Source organism: Salvelinus sp. IW2-2015, unplaced genomic scaffold (assembly GCF_002910315.2).
Source record: "Salvelinus sp. IW2-2015 unplaced genomic scaffold, ASM291031v2 Un_scaffold3970, whole genome shotgun sequence".
Classification (NCBI taxonomy): Eukaryota; Metazoa; Chordata; class Actinopteri; order Salmoniformes; family Salmonidae; genus Salvelinus; species Salvelinus sp. IW2-2015.
The window spans coordinates 21,540-44,412 of record NW_019945244.1 but is presented as its reverse complement, the minus strand read 5'-3'; the positions used below and the strand labels follow the sequence as shown (position 1 = coordinate 44,412).

Here is a 22,873-nt window from a genome sequence, read left to right as displayed (position 1 = left end):
ACTACTACAGCTACTACTGTCTACTCCTATAGACTACTACTACTCACTACTGCTGTACTAACTACTACTTACTATCCTGCTACTACTACTACTTACCTACTACTAACCTACAGGTACCTTATTTCTTCTCCGTCTCCAGTTTCTCTAGTCAGTTCCTGGGAATAGAAAGAGAGGGCAATGGCGTTCAAATTTCAGTTACTTAGCAATAGGGTCTTATTACTGTACTCGCAAAGAGGGAACACTAACGTTACTCGCAATGGACGGTCTCCACTTCGATACTACAGCCAATGAGACGGTCTCTAACACTTTCCAGTTGATACTACACGCCATATGATCAGACTGGTCGCAAAATCTGATTCACCAATTAGGTCCTAACACTTTCTGTACTCAGAACACGGTCTCTCACTGTACAAGTCAGTCGGTACCACCAATCCTTTTGTCTGAGTCAGGACTCCACTGATGGTTTCAAAATGCAAGCTGAGAGTTTGACGATCGAATTATTTTTTTTTAAACAGACTTAAGAAAACGTAAACCAATTAAAAACAGTTCTGTAGCTAGTGAGGATTGAGGCAGTAGGCTATATGCCCAATACGATTTAACAGTTGCCTTGCAAAAGTATTCACCCCCTTGGCGTTTTTCCATATTTTGTTGCATTACAACCTGTTAATTTAAATTGATTTTTATTTTGGATTTCATGTAATGGACTACACAAAATAGTCAAAAATTAGTGAAGTGAATTTAGTGCAAAATGAATTACTTAAAAATCATACAATGTGATTTTCTGGATTTTTGTTTTTAGATTCCGTCTCTCACAGTTGAAGTGTACCTATGATAAAAATGACAGGACCTCTACATGCTTTGGTAAGTAGGAAAACCTGCAAAATCGGCAGTGTTTCAAAATACTTGTTCTCCCCACTGTATGTATTCACCCTCTTTGCTATTGAGGCCCTAAATAAGATCTGGGTGCAACCAATTACCTTCAGAAGTCACATTAATTAGTTAAATAAAGTCCACCTGTGTGCACTCTAAGTGTCACATGATCTGCTCACATGATCTCAGTATATTTACACCTGTTCTGAAAAGGCCAGAGTCTGCAACACCACCAAGCAAGCGGCACCATGAAGATCAAGGAGCTCTCCAAACAGGTCAGGGACAAAGTTATGGGAGAAGTACAGATCAGGGTTGGGTTATAAAAAAATATCAAACTTTGAACATCCCACAGAGCACCATTAAATCCATTATTAAAAAATTTAAAGCAATATGGCACCACAACAAACCTGTCAAGAGAGGGCCGCCACCAAAACTCACAGACCAGGCAAGGAGGGAATAATCAGAGGGCAACAAAGAGACCAAAGATAACCCTGAAGGAGCTGCAAAGCTCCACAGTGGAGATTGGAGATATCGGTCCACAGGACCACTTTAAGACGTACCACCCACAGAGCTCGGGCTTTACGGAGAGTGGCCAGAAAAAGCCATTGCTTAAAGAACAAAATAAGCAAACACGTTTGTTTTCGCCAAAAGGCATGTGGGAGACTTCCCAAACATATGGAAGAAGTTACTCTGGTCAGATGAGACTAAAATGTATTTTGGCCATTCAAGGGAAAACGCGATGTTCTGGTGTAAACCCAACACCTCACCCCGAGGACACCATCCCCACAGTGAAGCATTGGTGGTGGCAGCATCATGCTGTGGGAATGTTTTTCCATCGGCAGCGACTGGGAAACTGGTCAGAATGAAGGAATGATAGATGGCGCTAAATAAAGGGAAATTCTAGAGGGAAACCTGTTTCAGTCTTCCAGAGATTGAGACTGGGAAGGAGGTTCACCTTCCAGCAGGACAATGACCCTAAGCATACTGCTAAAGCAACACTCGAGTGGTTTAACTTCTTTTGGAACGGGGGCAGTATTGAGTAGGTTTGGATGAATAAGGTGCCCAGAGTAAACGGCCTGCTACTCAGGCCCAGAAGCTAGAATATGCATAGAATTAGTCAGCTTTAAAAAAAAAGTGATTTGCCTATCCAATATACAGTTTCTATGGGGTCAGATTTGCACTAGATGTCAACAGTCTTTAGAATGTTGTTTTCAGGCTTCTACTGTGAAGGGGGAGCGAATAAGAGCTGTATTGATCAGTGGTCAGGCTGAAAGCCTTTAGTTTAGTCACGCGCGAGCTTCTGTTCCCTTTCATTTCTAAAGACAAAGGAATTGTCCGGTTGGAATATTAATGAGAGATTTATGATAAAAACATCCTAAAGATTGATTCCTATACATCGTTTGACATGTTTCTACAAACTGTAATATAACTTTTTTTGACTTTTCGTCTGGACTTAGTGCTCGCACCTTTGGCATTTGGATTACTGGACAAAACGGAGGTATTTGGACTATAAAGATGAGCTTTATCGAACAAAACAAACATTTATTGTCTAACATGGAGACCTGGGAGTGCCATCCGGTGGAAGATCAAAGGTAAGGAATAATTTTAACGCTATTTTCTGTCTTTTGTGACACCTCTCCTTCTTGGAAAATGGCTGTTATGGTTTCTGTGACTAGCGCTGACCTAACATAATCGCAAAGTGTGCTTTCACCGTTAAAGCCCTTTTTGAAATCTGACACATGCAGGTTGCATTAAGGAGAAGTTTATCTTTAATCGTATGTTCAACACTTGTATCTTTTCATCAATGTTTCATGATGAGTATTTCTGTAATTTGATGTGGCTCTCTGCATTTCCACGGATGTTTGTTGAGACAATTGCATTTCCTAACATAACGCGCCAATTTCAAATGAGGTTTTTGGACATAAAGTTGGGACGCTAGCGTCCCACATATCCTAGAGAAGTTTAAGGGAAACATTTAGCAGCAGTGCAGTTGTAGTGTGAGTGGAAAGGAGGGAAACCGCAGCCAGTGCAGGTTGTAGCGTGAGTGGAAGTAGGGAGAACCGCAGCAGTGCAGGTTGTTAGCGTGAGTGGAAGTAGGGAACATGCAGCAGTGCAGGTGTAGCGTGAGCGAGTTAGGTGAGACATGCAGCAGTGCGGTTGTAGTGAGTGAAGTAGGGAGAACACGCAGCAGTCAGTGTAGTTTGTGAGTGGAAGTAGGGAGAACACGCAGCATGCAGGTTTAGTGTGGTGGAAGTAGGGAGAACATGCAGCAGTGAAGGTTGTAGTGTGAGTGGGAAGTAGGAGAACATGCAGCAGTGCAGGTTGTAGTGTGAGTGGAAGTAGGGAGAACATGCAGCAGTGCAGGTTGTAGTGTGGAGTGGAAAGTAGGAGAAACATGCAGCAGTGCCAGCGTTGTAGTGTGAGTGAAGTAGGGAGAACATGCAGCAGTGCAGGTTTGTAGTGGGTGAGTAGGAGGAACATGCAGCAGTGCAGTTGTGTTGGTGAGTTGGCATAGATAGGGAGAACATTGCAGCAGTGCAGGTCTGTAGCTGTGAGTGGAAAGTAGGGAGAACATGCAGGCAGTGCAGGTTGCAGTGTGAGTGGAAGTTAGGTGAGAACATGCAGCAGTCAGGTTGTAGTGAGTGGAAGTAGGGAGAACATGCAGCAGTGCAGGTTGTAAGTGTGAGTGGAAGTAGGGAGAAACAGTGCAGCAGTGCAGGTTGTAGTGTGAGGTGAGAGTAGCGAGAACATGCAGCAGTCACAGGTTGTAGCTGTGAGTGGAAAGTAGGGAGAACATGCAGCAGGAGGTTGTATGTGAGTGGAAGTGGCATTGCACATGCATTGTAGTGGAGGAAGTTAGAGAACATGCCAGCACTGCAGGTTGTAGTGCTGAGTGGAAGTACCGGAGAAATGCAGCAGTGCAGTGTAGTGTGAGGAAGAAGATCAGCAGTGGCAGTTAGTGCTGAGTGGAAGTGGGGGAACATGGAGCATGCGGTGTAGTGTGAGTGGAATAGGAGAACATTGCCGCAGTGCAGGTTATGTAGTGGAAGTAGGCGAGACAGTGCCAGCAGTGCAGGGTTTGAGTTGGACAGTAGGGAGAACATGCAGCAGTGCAGGTTGTAGTGGAAAGTAGGGAGAACATTTGCAGCAGTGCAGTGTTGTAGTGAAGTAGGGAGAACATGCAGCAGTGCAGGTTGTAGTGGAAGTAGGGAGAACATGCAGCAGTGCAAGTTGTAGCCGAGTGGAAAGTAGGGAGAACACGCAGCAGTGCAGGTTGTAGTGGGAGTGGAAGTAGGAGAACATGCAGCAGTGCAGGTGTAGTCTGGAAGTAGGAGAGAACATTTTAGCAGTGCAGGTTTGTAGTGGAAGTTAGGGAGAACATGCAGCAGTGCACGGTTTGATAGTGCGAGTGGAAGTAGGGAGAACATGAAAACCTGAAGATGTAAGAAGCTGGTTCTCCAGTAGAATTCTCTCTGTTTTCAGCCCGGTAATGTCACGCTCTTGCTTTGAGTTTTGAATCTAAAACAGAAAACCAGGCACTCGCCAGTTAAGACAAGGACCAGAGTCAGGCTCGATGTGACACATCACAATAAGGACTTTGTTTAGTTTTATAGGTCATGAAATTGATGTTCCCACAGGGACTAGCAGATAATAATAGTAATTTGCCAAACTCTTGAAACAGTCCAAGTTGTGTTTTCAGTTGTGTTTTCTGTTTGTGAAATCAGAAGGTAGAAACATGGTACAGCACACCGCCGGGACTTTATACATCCCCTTGTTTGTTTTCAGTGCTCGGGAACCCTTAACAATACGGTGTCACTGCGCGTTGTTCCTCTCTTCAACTGCTGCACTTCCTCTGCTTACCTTCTGACATGTCCAACGACCACCTGAGAAGACAAACACACACGATCAAATATCCTGAACGTACTATAAACACTTGCACCAATATTCAAAATGGTCTTTCGTTGAGTGGGTTGAACCACTGCAGACAAGAACCATGAGGATTTACTTGTCCCCGTTAGATATTTACGTTTACCTGTGTTTCAGCAGGTCTTTCTCCAGCGCCTCTTCTCCTGTCTCAGTGGACATATCCACGCACTCGCTTCTCTGTTGTCTCTCATAGATAACACATCCACAGGAAAGACTTGAGTTACATACATCGCCAAGTAGGACTATCTACATTAATGTGGATATCATTCAGTGTTGGAGGCGTTTACAGAAGTAGAATTATAACCAGAGACAATACCTGCTACGCATCTTCAGCTGGTCCTCAAGTCTTCTATCTTTCTGAGAACAGGAGAGAACAGAGTATGTCATGAACAAGAACCCCAAGTCTCTTCTTTTCGGAGAACATAGAGAAGATGTTCAGCGGAACAAGCCACCAACAAAATGCTGTAAATGTTCTTGATGAGTCTTACAGAGTCTCTGTGTTGTTGTTCTTGCTCTTCAGCTCTCCATTCCTCAAGAAGCTGCTGGGAACAACTTCTCAGCGCTCTACAGGACAGAAACACAACTCTGTTAGAGCTCCAGGCCATAAACATAGTAGATCAGTCGAGGAGATCCTGGACTGGTTCAAGCCGCTGCCCCCTGTCCTCTCCCCCTTACCCTGCTCCTCAGCTCAGGAGAGGTTGGATGATGTCTTGGAGTCAGGAGCTGGAGAGACCAGATCTCCTCTAGAGAACAGAAACCACCCTGTCTACGCTACAGGACCAGCCAATCAGACAGCAGGACAGCAACCTGGACCAGCCAATCAGATGGCCCTTGTGTTGGCAGGACAACAACCTGCAGACTCCTCAGTGGAACTACCATCAGACAGAATTCATTCTACTCCGAGAGAAAGCCCTGATCTGGCCACAGGGACCTCAGGAGAGAAAGAGAGGAACCGTGTGTCTGTCTGTGAACAGGAAGACATGCAGGTAGAAGCAGCTACTGAAACCCTCCAGTCCCYATCAGGAGAGACTCAAACCTCCTCTATTGATCTACCTTCCTTTACCAAAGCCACGGAGTGTCTCCCAAACTCAGTCGAGCCTCCAGGCAACCTCTCTGTCCATCCTGGGAGCGTTCAGACCTCACTCCCCCAGACACAAGGAGGACGAGTGCAGGACTCCTCACCRGACATGACAGAGATGGAGGTTGAGACTAACCCATGTTATAAGGGCTGTGTCTCGGAGGGTCAGAGTATCAACCATGGGGACTCAGAGAAAATAAAAAGCGTTAAAGATCGGTCAGGAGACGCCAGCGTGTCTCAAACGCCCACCACTAAACAGCTGAAACCCAGTCCTCTGGTTGAGTGTTCTGCTGAGACAGTGACTGGTCCAGATCAACTGACTGAATGGGCTCCAAACACTCAATGTAACACAACTGATCAGAAACAGGCTCCTCAAGCATGTCCCCATAAACAAGACAAGTTGTTTACAGGCCAGGAATCAGATAAAGACGATGAAGGGGGTTTCTCTTGGAAACAGGTTGGGGATGTACTGGTCTCCCCCATTCATCCTACGGAAGGACTGGCCACCCCCAGTCATCCTACAGAAGGACTGGCCTCCCCCAGTCATCCTACGGAAGGACTGGCCTCCCCCAGTCATCCTACAGAAGGACTGGTCTCCCCCAGTCATCATACAGAAGAACTGGCCTCCCCCAGTCATCCTACAGAAGAACTGGTCTCCCCCAGTCATCCTACAGAAGAACTGGTCTCCCCCAGTCATCCTACAGAAGAACTGGCCTCCCCCAGTCATCCTACGAAGGAACTGGTCTCCCCCAGTCATCCCCGGAGGACTGGTCTCCCCCAGTCATCCCTACGGAAGGACTGGTCTCCCCCAGTCATCCTACGAAAGACTGGTCTCCACAACGGTCATCCTAACAGAAGGACTGGTCTCTCCCAGTCATCCTACGGAAAGACTGACCTCCCCCAGTCATCCTACGGAAGGACTCGGCCTCCCCCAGTCATCCTACAGAAGACTGGCCCCCCCAGTCCATCCTACAGAAAGAACTGGCCTCCCCCAGTCATCCTACAGAAGAACTGGCCTCCCCCAGTCATCCTACAGAAGAACTGCCCTCCCCAGTCATCCTACAGAAGAACTGGCCTCCCCAGTCATCCTACAGAAGACTGGCCTCCCCCAGTCATCCTACGGAAGGACTGGCCTCCCCAGTCATCCTACGGAAAGACTGGCCTCCCCAGTCATCCTACAGAAGAACTGGCCTCCCCCAGTCATCCTACAGAAGGACTGGTCTCCCCCAGTCATCCTACAAGGAACTGGTCTCCCCCAGTCATCCTACGGTGCATTCCTCTGGGGCAGAGGAATCATCAATTGACAGAAGTCTCTGGCACCTCTGCTAAAATCTGGTGTCCACATCTCTCCTGCCAGTTTAATGATCTCTGTAAAGAACTCTGAACTCCATGACGACATCCAGGCAACGAAACACAACGCTAAGAGTAGCAGAAACCATACAGTGTGCAAGAGGTTACATAGTCCCATGTGTCTTTCCCCTGTGGTGAACGTGAAGCTCCTGAGATCTGGTACACAACCGAAGAGGATGAATGGAAAGAAAGATGCTGAAGACCCAGGGTCTGACGTGAGGAGTCCACCGTCTCCTACAGAGTTACAGAGTGACGAGCCTTTGAACAACGGGATGCTGAAAGATTGTGATCGCCCAGTCCATGTTCTACAACACCAGGATATGAAAGCTGAGCGTAAGCATCCTACAACCACCGACTGCATCTCTGAGTCAAGGTCTGAGTCCCAGCTGACAGATGAAGGGTCTGAGAAACTAGGTGGAAAAGCCCAGACTGAGATGATCAGTACTAGAARCGGGCGTGTCAGGAAGAGTCTTGTTAGATCAAACACAGTCCAAACCAGCTCAGTGAAAGACGGCGCGGCTCTCAGGGACGGCCAGCAAACCGTTTCATGTAAAGTTATTATTGAAAGACTCAGCCCTGACATGAGGGAAGGGATCAGGCCAGTCTTGCCTGTGGGCCACTTCCCAGAACCCACAGCAGCCTTGCCTGTGGGCCGCTCCCCAGAACCCACATGGAAAGTTCCTATTGGGAAGGTTCGCTTTGAAGTGGGTCCTCCACTACGTCCTCTTCTGATGCCTCTCACTGTAACTCCTCCGAGACCGGTAAAACCTGGCAATCCAAGACAGGGGATTGGTAAACTGTCCTKTCCCYCACCAATGGCAGGACCTCTTTCCCCTGTGGGGTCYCAAACAGCACCYGATGGTCAGATGTTGAGCTCCCCGTCTCGAACCACCCCTTCCTCACCACTACAGTTTGGTTCAGCCACTCCTAAACACGCTGTTCCTGTTCCAGGGAGACTTCCTGCCTTCAGCCCCTCCTCTTCCTCCACTAGTCCCGCCCAGGAGAACTCCATGAGGATTCTAGACAGCATGTATCCAGAACTGTCTGCMCGTGCCTGGACCCTCAGTATCCTCCGAGGAAACCTCTGTATGTCTGCTGCTGAGACGGGGACAACACCCTCCAGCTCTGTCAGTCAGATATCTGGCTTCAAAACCATCAACTCCTCGTCCACGGCTTTCACCAAAACAGARCAAAGAGGGAAGCGAAGTGGAGTCAACATGCTTCTACCAAAGAGTGCCAAAAGACTGAGGCTKGATAACTGCTCYCCCGGCCCTGCCGGGGCGACGGCAGGCCCTGCTGCTAAGGAGATATCCTCCACGACATCAGCCAGTCCTGACCGACTGCTCAGGACACCTCAACATGGGAGTTCTTCACAGCCTACAGAGAAGGAGAAACTGGTTGGGAAACCAGCAGGCGAAGCCTCCGTATCCCAGGCCTTAGAGAAGATAGCAGCCCAGTGTTTTGACCTGTTGCCTGTCATCAAGAGTCACCTGTTTGTTGGGAATCTGTCTAGGAAGCCTGTGTTACGGGATGAGGAGAAGGCGGTCCTCTCTGAGTTCTCAAACAATCAGGTTAGTCACGTACAGCTTTGCCTCGGCGTCTACATAGCATATTTACCTTAGTATCTTTTAAAGGTATGCTTCTGGATTTTGGCAATGAGACCCTTTATTTACATCCCCAGAGTAGTTTGAACGTAGTTGCTAACTAGCTCTAGCACAATTGCTAACTAGCGTTAGCACAATGACTAGAAGTCTATGGTATCTGCTAGCAGAGATCCTAAAGTATCCTTTTAACCTTTCTAGGACACACGTTCCGCTAGCGGAACCCCTGACAACATTCCGCTGAAAAGGCAGCGCGGGAAATATGTAACTTTCACACATTAACAAGTCCAATACAGCAAATGACAGATAAACATCTTGTTAATCTACCCATCGATTTAAAAAAAAATGTTTCACAGCGAAAACACAACATATGATTATGTAAGATCACCGCCAAGTCAAAAAAACACACAGCCATTTTTCCAGCCAAAGAGAGGAGTCACAAAAAGCAGAAATAGAGATAAAATTAATCACTAACCTTTGATGATCTTCATCAGATGACACTCATAGGACCTCATGTTACACAATACATTTATGTTTTGTTYGATAATGTGCATATTTATATAAAAAAATCTCAGTTTAGATTGGCGCCATGTTCAGAAATGCCTCCAAAATATCCAGAGAAATTGCAGAGAGCCTCATCTAATAACAGAAATACTCATCATACACTTTGATGAAAGATACATGTTTACATAGAATTAAAGATACACTTGTTCTTAATGCAACCGCTGTGTCAGATTTCAAAAAAACTTTACGGAAAAAGCACACCATGCAATAATCTGAGACGGCGCTCAGATTTAACAACATTTCTCCGCCATGTTGGAGTCAACAGAAATACGAAATTACATCATAAATATTCCCTTACCTTTGATTTTCATCAGAATGCACTCCCAGGAATCCTAGTTCCACAATAAATTGTTGTTTTGTTCGATAATATCCATTATTTATGTCCAAGTAGCTACTTTTGTTAGCACGTTTAGTACACATATCCAAACGCTCGCGCAGATCCAGGCGAACGTCGGATGAAAACTTCAAAAAGTTATATTACAGGTCGAATAAACTGGTCAAACTAAGTATAGAATCAATCTTCAGGATGTTGTTATCATATATATCCAATAACGTTCCAACCRGAGAATTCCTTTGTGTCTATAGAAGTATTGGAACGCAAGTCGATATCATGTGGAATGCGCGTGACCAGGAACTGGCATTCTGCCAGACCACTGACTCAAAGAGCTCCCATCCGGCTCAACATCACAGTAGAAGCTTCATTCAACGTTCTACAGACTGTTGACATCTAGTGGAAGGCGTAGGAAGTGCAAACAGATCCATATCCCACTGGGATTTCAATAGGCAATGAGTTGAAAATCGACCAGCCTCAGAATTCTCACTTCCTGTTTGGATTTCTTCTCAGGTTTTTGCCTGCCATATGAGTTTTGTTATACTCACAGACATCATTCAAACAGTTTTAGAAACTTCAGAGTGTTTTATATCCAATAATAATAATAATATGCATATATTAGCATCTGGGACAGAGTAGGAGGCAGTTCACTCTGGGCACGCTATTCATCCAAAGTGAAAATGCTGCCCCCTATCCCTAAAAAGTTAATTTGTAGACGTAAACACCTCTTACATGGTTGTCCTGTGAATCATTGGTACATGGTTGTCCTGTGAATCATTGGTACATGGTTGTCCTGTGAATCATTGGTACATGGTTGTCCTGTGACTTGTCAGCCTCTGGCAGATGATCTGATGTCGGTGATGTGACTAAGCTGAAGACTGAGAGGACCCAGCTGCCTGGGTCTCACCTCCAGGCTCTGGTTAGAGTCTACACTGCTCTGTGCCGACAGAGGAGGGACTGGGACAGAGCACACATCCTGGCCTACAGCATCCTTAGAGAAGGTAACACATCCTGGCCTACAGCATCCTTAGAGAAGGTATATCCTGGCCACAGCATCCTTAGAGAAGGTACACCTGGCCTACAGCATCCTTAGAGAAGGTATATCTGGCCTACAGCATCCTTAGAGAAGGTACATCCTGGCCCTACAGCATCCTTAGAGAGGTAAACATCCTGGCCTACAGCATCCTTAGAGAAGGTCACATCCTGGCCTACAGCATCCTTAGAGAAGGTACATCCTGGCCTACAGCATCCTTAGAGAAGGTACATCCTGGCCTACAGCATCCTTAGAGAGGTAACACATCCTGGCCTACAGCATCCTTAGAGAAGGTACATCCTGGCCTACAGCTCCTTAGAGAAGGTAACACATCCTGGCCTACAGCATCCTTAGAGAAGGTAACACATCCTGGCCTACAGCATCCTTAGAGAAGGTAACACATCCTGGCCTACAGCATCCTTAGAGAAGGTACACATCCTGGCCTACAGCATCCTTAGAGAAGGTACATCCTGCCTACAGCATCCTTAGAGAAGGCACATCCTGGCCTACAGCATCCTTAGAGAAGGTACATCCTGGCACAGCATCCTTAGAGAAGTAACATATCCTGGGTACGGCTTCCTTAGAGAAAGTAACACATCCTGGCCTACGGCGTCCTTGAGAAGGTACACATCCGGCTCTCATCCTTAGAGAAGGTAGCACATCCTGGCCTACTGTCCTTAGAGAAGGTAACACATCCTGGCCTACGACGTCCTTAGAGAAGGTAACACATCCTGACTAAGGTCCTCCCGGGTGGCGCAGTGGTCTAAGGCACTGCATCGCAGTGCTAGCTGTGCCACCAGAGATTCTGGGTTCGAGCCCAGGCTCTGTCGCAGCCGGCCGCGACCGGAGGTCCATGGGGCGGCGCACAATTGTCCCAGCTTCGTCCGGGTTAGGGGAGGGTTTGGCCGGCAGGGATATCCTTGTCTCATCGCGCACTACGCACTCCTGTGGCGGGCCGGGCGCAGTGCACGTGACCAGGTGTACGGTGTTTCCTCCGACACATTGGTGCGGCTGGCTTCCGGTGTGATACGCGCTGTGTTAAGAAGCAGTGCGGCTTGGTTGGCTTGTGTTTCGGAGGACGCATGGCTCTCGACCTCTCCCGAGTCCGTACGGAGTTGCAGTGATGAGACAAGACTGACCCTACTACCAATTGGATACCACGAAATTGGGCGGGAAAGGGGTTACATTTTTTTTATAAACACATCCTGGCTTACGGCGTCCTTAGAGAAGGTAACATGGCTTCATTGAATAGCTTGAGTTGACTGACGTTTACAGCTGCTTACAGCTTGAGTTGACTGACGTGACTTCACAGCCCGAGTTGACTTTGTTTCTGTTCTTGTCTCCCCCCCCCAGATTTGCCTGAGTCAGCCAAGCTGGTTCTGTTCATGGTGACCACGTGGCCCAATGTGTTCTCCTGCAGGACTGTAGTGTGCCAGGCCATCCACACGGTCACCAAGGTCAAAGCTCAAGGAGAGGTGCTCCACTGCCTAACTGCTTACCTGGGATGGGAGAAGGTATGGCATCTCTATACGCTTGGTCTGTGGTCATGAACAGGTTATGGATCTATTGGTCTCCACCTTTTGATCAATTAACAGAGGGAAGAGTTGYCAGTATTCTGTCACTGGGAAGGCCATTTCCTGTTTGTGTATTGTGAGTTTTGACTTCCTGCCATGTCTGTGTCCCCAGAGTCCTCCTAGTGACGTGGATCAGTTGGTTTCCCGTACGTTGACGTCCGTCAGAGATGCAGCTGAGATGACCTTCCAGAAACACCCGCGACAGGGAGAGGACCTGAACCCTGTTGCCTGGCAACACATCTTCACCCTGGAGCTGCTCTGCTCTCAAACACACTGGCAGTGGACCCATGACAACCTACTGAGGTACAAAGCAGGCCTGCTATTGATTGTTGTTGACTGCCACAGCTGGACTGAAATTCACCGGCTAACAAAACAATGAAGACAAAACCAGATGCATACATTTAGTAAACTCTTTAATGTCATTATCCATCCAGATAAATATTCATCTAGCTAGACAGCATGTGGGGGAGGGGGAAACAACCTAAAAATGATTTTGKGAACCGTTGAAGATGGTTAGATAATTTATGTAGCCAACTCAGCCAGTTAGCTCCATTGACTTAGACTGTAGATGTCACTTTTTAGGTGACCTCACCAAATTCACATAGAAATGTGAGTTGTAGATCTGTCGTTCTCATTGAAAGCCAGTCTAAGAAGAGGTAGATCTGTTCTATGTCACTATTTCTATGCTTCCGGGCTTAAGTTAAATTTTTGCGTCTTTTTACTTTCGGTTTTGTACACCAGCTATAAACAGTTATGGAAAATATGGTTCTAGAAAAGAARCAGCGATTTAGATGGTACAATGATTCTCTACACTGTACAGGCTTTATTTGGTCACAAAAACAATCAAACTTAGAATTTTAGCAACCAGAAAATGGCGGAGAGATTTCTGCATAGTACATCTTTTAACATTTAACAGCTTCGATTAGCATGGCTAGCGATTAGCATGGCTTCGATTAGCATGGCTAGCGATTAGCATGGCTAGCGATTAGCATGGCTAGCGATTAGCATGGCTAGCGATTAGCATGGCTAGCACACTGCAGTGGACATGGAGACAACATGACAGACTGTAGACAGTAGATGCAGTGGATATAGAGACAACATGACAGACTGTAGACAGTAGATGCAGTGGATATAGACATGACAGACTGTTCTGTGTCTTCCTGTTTTAAAGTAAAGAGCTGTGGCCGGTAATGAACTCCTGGGTGACCCAGCCCAGATCCAGACAAACACCCATCCAGGATGTCACTGTGGCTGCAGTCCTCAGACTCATAGGTGGGTGGAGTTTGTTCTGTGTAGAATGGTTTCATTAAACACTTTTTTWAAAATATATATATAATTTGTACTGACCAATGAAGCGTAACCATGAGAACCACCTCGTTAGGACGCCTTGGGCAGCTGGGGATAAAGGAGCGATGTGGCTCGTCTGTGAAGAACATCGCCAGGGTCATCAACACGTTCGCCAGACATGGACAGTCAGAAGGTAATCTACTGGGAAGCTTCTGAAATGGTTCATCGATATTTCATCAGTCGTTCTACTCAGACGGACTAACGTCAGTCATTCTGCTCAGACGGACTAACGTCAGTCGTTCTGCTCAGACGGACTGACGTCAGTCGTTCTGCTCGGACGGACTAACGTCAGTCATTCTGCTCTGACGGACTAACGTCAGTCGTTCTGCTCGGACGGACTAACGTCAGTCATTCTGCTCTGACGGACTAACGTCAGTCATTCTGCTCGGACGGACTGACGTCAGTCATTCTGCTCGGACGGACTGACGTCAGTCATTCTGCTCGGACGGACTGACGTCAGTCGTTCTGCCGGACGGACTAACTCAGAGTCATTCTGCTGACGGGAACTAACGTCAGTCCATTCTGCTCAGGCGGACTAACTTCCCCGTCGCTTTAACCGCCAGAAATCTTTTTGTTTCTTTGTTTTTCTCCCCTATTTCCGGTATCCAATTGGTAGTTAGTCTTGTCTCATCACTGCAACTCCCGCACGGGCTCGGAGAGGCGAAGGTCGAGAGCCATGCGTCCTCCAAAACACAACCCAACCAAGCCGCACTGCTTCTTAACACAGCGCGCATCCAAACCGGAAGCCAGCCGCACCAATGTGTTCGTAGGAAACACCGTACACCTGGCGACCTGGTCAGCGTGCACTGCGCCGGCACAGGAGTCGCTAACCCAGACAACGCTGGGCCAATGTCCCCCTGAGCCTCCCGGGTCGCGGTCGGCTGCGACAGAGCCTGGCTCGAACCCAGTCGTGTGGTGCACAGCTAGCACTGCGAGTGCAGTGCCTTAGACCACTGCCCACCCGGGAGGCCCGGCAGAATATCTATTGTTCAGGATGAATATACTGCCAGGCTGAACGTGTTAGTTTAATGCTTCCCTTGTCTCTCCCTTCTGGCTATTAAGAATGAAATTCATAGTGTGATTCTTAAATGTATATGACGAGGTAAACAATCCGGATAAAATGAATACACTTAAAAAGAGGGACAGAAGTAGGAGGGACTCTCCGTACCAAACTTTAAGTTTACAGCACTAGTATTTCGCCCCTCTAAATTGGTTTAGAATGATTGGTTCTGCCCCTGCGAGTATAGAGAGAAATTGTGACCGACCGCCTCGACTCGGTCTTATGTAGCAACGTTTGAAATAGTATTTTTTTTTTTACATTGATGAAAGCGAGAGGACTCAGAGCTAGATAATGGTATATCATACACTACAGTTGAGGAACCATTTTGTTTAGACATGTAGCTAGCTAGCTAAACTATGACCCCGGCATAATCCCAACTCATACTACTACCAATACAAAACATTGTCATGGTTAGTATGAATCTGCATGTAGCTAAAGCTAACAGCTAGGGTCAACGTTAGCTAGCTAACATTAGGCTAGAACTAGCAATGCAAATGGATTCTCATTCAAATAATATTACTACAAAGATCATACACGTAACGTTAGCTAGCGAGCCAGCAAGCTAACGTTGCTAGCTAACAGTACACTTTACGTGCAAAAAAAACACATTCTGACTAAATTAGAAACTTATATCTGAAATTGTAGCTAAACTCTTACATGGACTATGTACCAGAACCCTAACTCTTCTGCTAAAAACACAAAGTAATTCTGCTCAGGCGGGACTGGGCAGGATCGGGACTGGGCAGGATCGGGACTGGGCAGACATCTGTCCAGTCTCATCTGAGCAGAATTACTTTTTGTTTTGTTTTTACAGATGAGACTGGACAGATCTGTGTGTCTGTATTGGACAGATGGCCAACCAATGAGTCTCTGTGATGTCATTTCCAGGTGTTCCCTGGGAGGTCCAGCTGGCAGCTGTCTAYACCGTCTACGACCTGTCGCCTAGCAACCCCAAGGAGGCTCTGGCTGCGCTGGCGTCATGGCGAGGAGAGACCACCCAGCCCGTCCCCCCCGCTGTCACCAGCTGCATCACACAGATCGCCTCGCTCTGCCGACACATCAAACCCTAGTCCCTAAAACCTAGCTCCTAATCCCTAGTCCTTAACCCCTCCACACTCCTAACCTCTAGCTCCTAATCCCTAGTCCTTAACCCCTCCACACTCCTAATCCCTAGCTCTTAACCCCTAGTCCCTAGTCCTTAACCCCTAGTCCCTAATCCCTAGCTCCTAATCCCTAGCTCCTAATCCCTAGCTCCTAACCCCTAGCTCCTAATCCCTAGTCCTTAACCCCTCCACACCCCTAATCCCTAGTCCTTAACCCCTTCACACACCTAATCCCTAGCTCCTAACCCCTAGCTCCTAATATCCACCATGTCCAGATCTATCAAAGCTGAACCGTATCCACCATGGTCCCAGATCTATCAAGCTGAACCGTATCCCACCATGTCTGTATCCACCATGCCCACGATCTATCAAAGCTGACCGTATCCACCATGTCCAGATCTATCAAAGCTTGAACCGTATCCACCATGTCTGTATCCACCGTGTCCCAGATCTAATCAAAGCTCACGTATCCACCATGTCTGATCCACCATGTCCAGATTATCAAAGCTGAACCCGTATCCACCATGTCCCAGATCTATCAAACGCTGATCCGTATCCACCATGTCCCCAGATCTACAAAGCTGATACCGTATCCACCATGTCCGTATCCACCATGTCCCAGATCTATCAAAGCTGAACCGTATCCACCTGGATCCACCGTGTCCAGATCTATCAAAGCTGAACGTATCCACCATGTCCCAGATCTATCAAAGCTGAACCGTATCCACATGTCCTGTATCCACCATGTCCCAGATCTATCAAAGCTGATCCGTATCCACCATGTCCCAGATCTATCAAGCGAACTGTATCCACCATGTCCGATCCACCATGTCCGCAGTCTATCAAAGCTGAACTGGTATCCACCATGTCCAGATCTATCAAAGCTGAACTGTATCCACCATGTCCCAGAATCTATCAAAGCTGAACGTATCCACACCCATGTCCCAGATCTTATCAAAGCTGAACCGTATCCACCATGTCCAAGATCTATCAAAGCTGAACTGTATCCACCATGTCCCAGATCTATCAAAGCTGAACGTATCCACCATGTCCTAGGATCTATCAAAGCTGAACCATATCCACCATGTCCGTATCCACCGTGTCCCAGATCTATCAAAGCTGAACCGTAGTCCACCATGTCCGTATCCACCATGTCCCAGATCTATCAAAGCTGAACCGTATCCACCATGTCCAGATCTATCAAAGCTGAACCGTATCCACCATGTCCGATATCCACCATGTCCCAGATCTATCAAAGCTGAACCGTCAGCCTGTCCGTATCCACCGTGTCCCAGATCTATCAAAGCTAACCGTATCCACCATGTCCGTATCCACCATGTCCCAGATCTATCAAAGCTGAACCGTATCCACGCATGTCCCAGATCTATCAAAGCTGAACTGTAACCACCATGTCCCGATCCACCAGTCTCCAGATTATCAAAAGCTGAATCTGTATCACCATGTCCCAGATCTATCAAAGCTGAACCGTATCCAGCATGTCCCTAGATCTATCAAAGCTGAACCGTATCCACCATGTCCTATCCACCATGTCCCGATCTATCAAAGCTGAACCGTATCCACCATGTCCGTATCCACCGTGTCCCAGATCTATCACAAGCTGAACCGTATCCACCATGTCCGTATCCACATGTCCAGATCTATCAAAGCTGAACCTGTATCCACCATGTCGCCAGATCTATCAAAGCTGAACTGTATCCACCATGTCCCAGATCTATCAAAGCTGATCGTATCCACATGTGTCCCAATCTATCAAAGCTGAACTGTACTCTCACCTGTCCCAGATCTATCAAAGCTGAACGTATCCACCATGTCCGTATCCACGCATGTCCTAGATCTATCAAAGCTGAACCGTAATGCCACACATGATCCCAGACTCTATCAAAGCTGATACGTAGTCTCACCATGCCAGATCTTAAAGCTGAACTACACATGTGATCCACCGTGTCCGTATCACCGTGTCCGTATCACCATGTCCAATCTCATCAAAGCTGAACTGTATCCACCATGTCCAGATCTATCAAAGGGAAATGAAGCACCATATGAAATCACACACAAGACTAGGCCTGTGTGTTACAGTGCTCCGTAAGAGGAACCCACGGCCCTATTGATGAATCTGATCAGCATTGCGATATCTTTCCAACGCTCTCCAACCTGATGACTAGAGGTCTTCAGGGCTGTTTAAAATCCTTACCTTTGAGCTCTTTACAGGCCTGCTGTGTTGTCCAATCATTTGTCCTGTCCTCTGTAGGAGAAGTGGAATGTACCTTCCTGCAGTAGGAGACTGAGGATATGTACCAAATGGCACCCTAATTCCCCTACATAGTCGCCCTGTGGGCACCCTGGATCTAAAAGTAGTGCACTATAGAGTAGGGCAAATAAGGGATATGGCCATAGGGCCCTGGCTATAAGTAGTAGCACTACATAGGGAACAGGTTGTCATTTGGGAGGGCAGCCCTGTTGAGGAACACTACTCTGTTATTTGTACCTTGGATGATGTCATCGCCGAGGGTGACAGAGATGTTATGAGACCGGTTGATGTTCTCTCTGCTGTTTCACAAGGCCTTCTGAGAAGCAGAACCACACGTTTTTGAACGACAACCCTAAACCCAGAAAGCTGAAGCAATGAAACTGTTTTCTGACATTGAAAGACATGTGTTTGTTCAGCCTACAGAAAACTCTGACAAGTATTATTTATTATTAAATGAAATCTATTAGAATACATAACAGGACCTCAGTGCAGACCAACACATACCATACGCAGGACCCCGTGCGAACCAACAGCAATACACCTAACAGGACCCAGTGCAGACCAACAGCATACCATAACAGGACCCAGTGCAGACCAACAGTATCCATAACAGGACCCAGTGCAAACCAACAGCATACCAGGACCCAGTGCAGACCAACAGCATACCCATAACAGGACCAGTGCAGACCAACAGCATACCATAACAGGACCCAATGCAGACCAACGCATACAGACCAGTGCAGCCAGCACAGGACCCAGTGCAGACCAACAGCATACCAGGACCCAGTGTGCAGCCACAGCACCCCTAACAGGACCTCAGTGCAGACCAAACAGCATACCATAACAGGACCCGTGAGACCAACAGCATACATCAGGACCAGTGCAGACCAACAGCATACCTATAACAGGACCCAGTGCAGACCAACAAGCATACCATACAGGACCAGTGGCAGACCAACAGCATACCATAACAGGACCCAGTGCAGACCAACAGCATACCATAACAGGACCCAGTGCAGACCAACAGCATACCATAACAGGACCCAGTGCAGACCAAACGCATACCATAACAGGACCCAGTGCAGACCAACAGTATACCATAACAGATTCAGTGCAGACCACAGCATACCTAAACAGGACCAGTGCAGACCAACAGCATTACCATAGCCAGGCCTGTGCAGACCAACAGTATACCAGGACCAGTGCACCAACAGTATACCATAACAGGACCTTGTGCAGACAACAGTATACCATAACAGGACCCAGTGCAGACCAAGCAGTATACCATAACAGGACCTTGTGCAGACCAACAGTTACCATAACAGGACCCAGTGCAACCACAGCATAATCCAGGACCTTGTCAGACCACAGCATACCATACCAGGACCCAGTTGCAGACCAACAGCATACCATAACAGTCCTCTCTCTCCTCCCCTTGGCTGCAGCAGGCAATATCACCAGGTAACATTCTGAGTATGTTGTCTAGCAGCCCCATATCACCAGGTAACATTCTGAGTATGTTGTCTAGGCAGCCACCTATCACCAGGTAACATTCTGAGTATGTTGTCTAGCAGCACCATATCACCAGGTAACATTCTGAGTATGTTGTCTAGCAGCACCATTATCACCAGGTAACATTCTGAGTATGTTGTCTAACAGCACCATATCACCAGGTAACATTCTGAGTATGTTGTCTAGCAGCACCATAATCACCAGGTAACATTCTGAGTATGTTGTCTAAACAGGCACCATAATCACCAGGTAACATTCTGAGTATGTTGTCTAGCAGCACCATATCACCAGGTAACATTCTGAGTATGTTGTCTTAGCAGCAGCACCATATCACCAGGTAACATCTGAGTATGTTGTCTGACAGCACCATATCACCAGGTAACATACTCGAGTATGTTGTCTAACAACACATATCACCAGGTAACCATTCTGAGTATGTTGTCCAACACTAGCAGCACCTAATATCACCAGGTACAATCTGAGTATGTTGTCTAACAGCACCATATCACCAGGTAACATACTGAGTATGTTGTCTAACAACACATATCACCAGGTAACATTCTGAGTATGTTGTCCAACACTAGCAGCACCCAATATCACTAGGTAACATTCTGATTATGTTGTCTATCACTAAACAGCACCATCATCACCAGGTAACATTCTGAGTATGTTGTCTAGCAGCACCATATCACCAGTAACATTCTGAGTATGTGTTGTCTATCACTAAAGCACCATAATCACCAGGTAACATTCTGAGTATGTTGTCTAACAGCACCATATCACCAGGTAACATCCTGAGTATGTTTGTCTAACAGCACCATATCACAGGTAACATTCTGAGTATGTTTGTCTCAGCACCATATTCACCAGGTAACATTCTGAGTATGTTGTCTATCACTAGCAGACACCATATCACACAGGTAACATTCTGAGTATGTTGTCTAACAGCACCATATCACCAGGTAACATTCTGAAGTATGTTGTCTAACAGCACCATATCACCAGGTAACATTCTGAGTATGTTGTCTATCACTCTAGCAGCACCATATCACCAGGTACACATTCTGAGGATGTTGTCTATCAGCACCATATCACCAGGTTAACAATCTGAGTATGTTGTCTAGCAGCACCATATCACCAGGTAATATTCTGAGTATGTTGTCTATCAGCCACCATATCACCAGGTAACATTCTGAGTATGTTGTCTAACAGCACCATATCACCAGGTAACATTCTGAGTATGTTGTTTAGCAGCACATATCACCAGGTAACATTCTGAGTATGTTGTCTACAAACATACACGGTAACATTCTGAGTATGTTGTCTAACGCACCATATTCACAGGTAACATTCTGAGTATGTTGTCTAACAGCACCATATCACCAGGTAACATTCTGAGTATGTTGTCTAACAGCACCATATCACCAGGTAACATTGAGTCTGTTGTCTATCACTAACAGCACCATATCACCAGGTAACATTCTGAGTATGTGTCTAACGCACCATATCACCGGTAACATTCTGAGTATGTTGTCTACACCACATATCACCAGGTAACATTCTGAGTATGTTGTCTAGCAGCACCATATCACAGGTAACATTGAGTCTGTTGTCTATCACTAACAGCACCATATCACCAGGTAACATTCTGAGTAGTTGTCTATCATAGCAGCACCATACCACCAGGTAACATTCTGAGTATGTTGTCTAGCAGCACCATATCACCAGGTAACATTCTGAGTATGTTGTCTAACAGCACATTCACAGTAAATCTGAGTATGTGTCTAACAACACCATATCACCAGGTAACATTCTGAGTATGTTGTCTAGCAGCACATATCACCAGGTAACATTCTGAGTATGCTGTCTAACACTAGCAGCACCATATCACCAGGTAACATTCTGAGGATGTGTAAATGTACTTGTAAATAAATGTGATTCTGAAGAAACAAGTTAGCTTTTTTTAATGGACAGGCTTTTCCCCACTATCCCCATTTAGTTTGACTGGTCAGTAATAATGACCTTTTAAAGGTCAAGACAGAGCAGTGCATGGAAGGATGATGGATGGATGCTGGATGATGAATGATGGATGCTGGATGGATGATGAATGATGGATGAATGCTGGATGGATGATCAATGTGGAGGAGAGCAGTCCTCCATGAGACAATAATTGGATTATATTATTATGATGGATAATGGATGGATGGATGATGGATGGATGGATAATGGGGAGAAGGAGAGCAGTCTTCCATGAGACAATAATTGGATCATATTATTAAACAATGCTTACCCGTTAGATTTTAATTTGTCAAATTAAATAGAAATAGGCTCTGTAACAGTGACCATTTACAAAACATTTACAAAAAAAAGGGACATTTATATTGTACACAACGAGCGTCACAAAACAGGATCTGAACATCATATTTACAAAGTCATGCTTCACATATAGAACCGGAAACAGAGCATCAAGGGGAACGTAATGAGTTAACCAACAGATCAATAACACGGACATTAAAACGAGTCCCACAAGTCAGTCCACAGCAGGGTTCAAGGTGTCAGATCTAAAAGGACCTAGGGCCTAGGGGTTAGGGGCTAAACGAGTCCCAGAAGTTCAGTCCACAGCAGGGTTCAAGGTGTCAGATCTAAAAGGACCTAGGGGTTAGGAGCTAGGGCTAAACGAGTCCCAGAAGTTCAGTCCACAGCAGGGTTCAAGGAGTCAGATCTAAAAGGTATGGATAGGTAACAGCAAATGAGATGCTGCTTCACCTTGCCCTCTGATAAGCAACATTCTTGGACCTAGAAAATCCTTTCAGATCTGTACAAGTGGCAATGGACCTAGGGGTTAGGAGCTAGGAGCTAGGGTTTAGGGTTGTGGTGGTGTTAAGGACTAAGGATTAGGAGCTAGGGGTTAGGAGCTAGGGTTAGGAGCTAGGAGTTAGGGCTATGGAGGTGTTAAGGACTAGGGGTTAGGAGCTAGGGGTTAGGAGCTAGGGGTTAGGGTGTGGAGGTGTTAAGGACTAGGGGTTAGGAGCTAGGAGCTAGGGTTTAGGGTTGTGGTGGTGTTAAGGACTAAGGATTAGGAGCTAGGGGTTAGGAGCTAGGGTTTAGGAGCTAGGGGTTAGGGGTGTGGAGGGGTTAAGGACTAGGGGTTAGGAGCTAGGGGTTAGGAGCTAGGGGTTAGGAGCTAGGGTTAGGGGTGTGGAGGGGTTAAGGACTAGGGATTAGGGTGTGGAGGGGTTACACCGGATACGGGA

At 46.6% G+C, this 22,873-nt stretch overlaps 1 protein-coding gene and 1 long non-coding RNA gene across 3 annotated transcripts; both read left to right on the top strand.

Annotated features, from left to right (window-relative positions):
* Positions 1–3,079: 3,079 nt before the first annotated feature.
* Positions 3,080–4,259, top strand: LOC139026145 (uncharacterized). Of its 2 annotated transcripts, XR_011477860.1 has the most exons (4): positions 3,080–3,247; positions 3,963–3,992; positions 4,027–4,161; positions 4,240–4,259. It is a non-coding gene; the product is annotated as an uncharacterized lncRNA (long non-coding RNA). The 2 variants fall into 2 exon arrangements; XR_011477861.1 differs by lacking the exon at positions 3,963–3,992 and having other exon boundaries at positions 3,083–3,240.
* Positions 4,260–6,993: 2,734 nt separating this feature from the next.
* ice1 (KIAA0947-like (H. sapiens)) lies at positions 6,994–16,092 on the top strand. Its single transcript, XM_024143421.2, has 7 exons — positions 6,994–8,827; positions 10,585–10,722; positions 12,108–12,268; positions 12,441–12,631; positions 13,500–13,600; positions 13,710–13,808; positions 15,624–16,092. Exons 1-7 carry the CDS (start codon positions 7,237–7,239, stop codon positions 15,803–15,805), a joined length of 2,463 nt encoding a protein of 820 aa, XP_023999189.1. The 5' UTR covers positions 6,994–7,236; the 3' UTR covers positions 15,806–16,092.
* Positions 16,093–22,873: the final 6,781 nt, after the last annotated feature.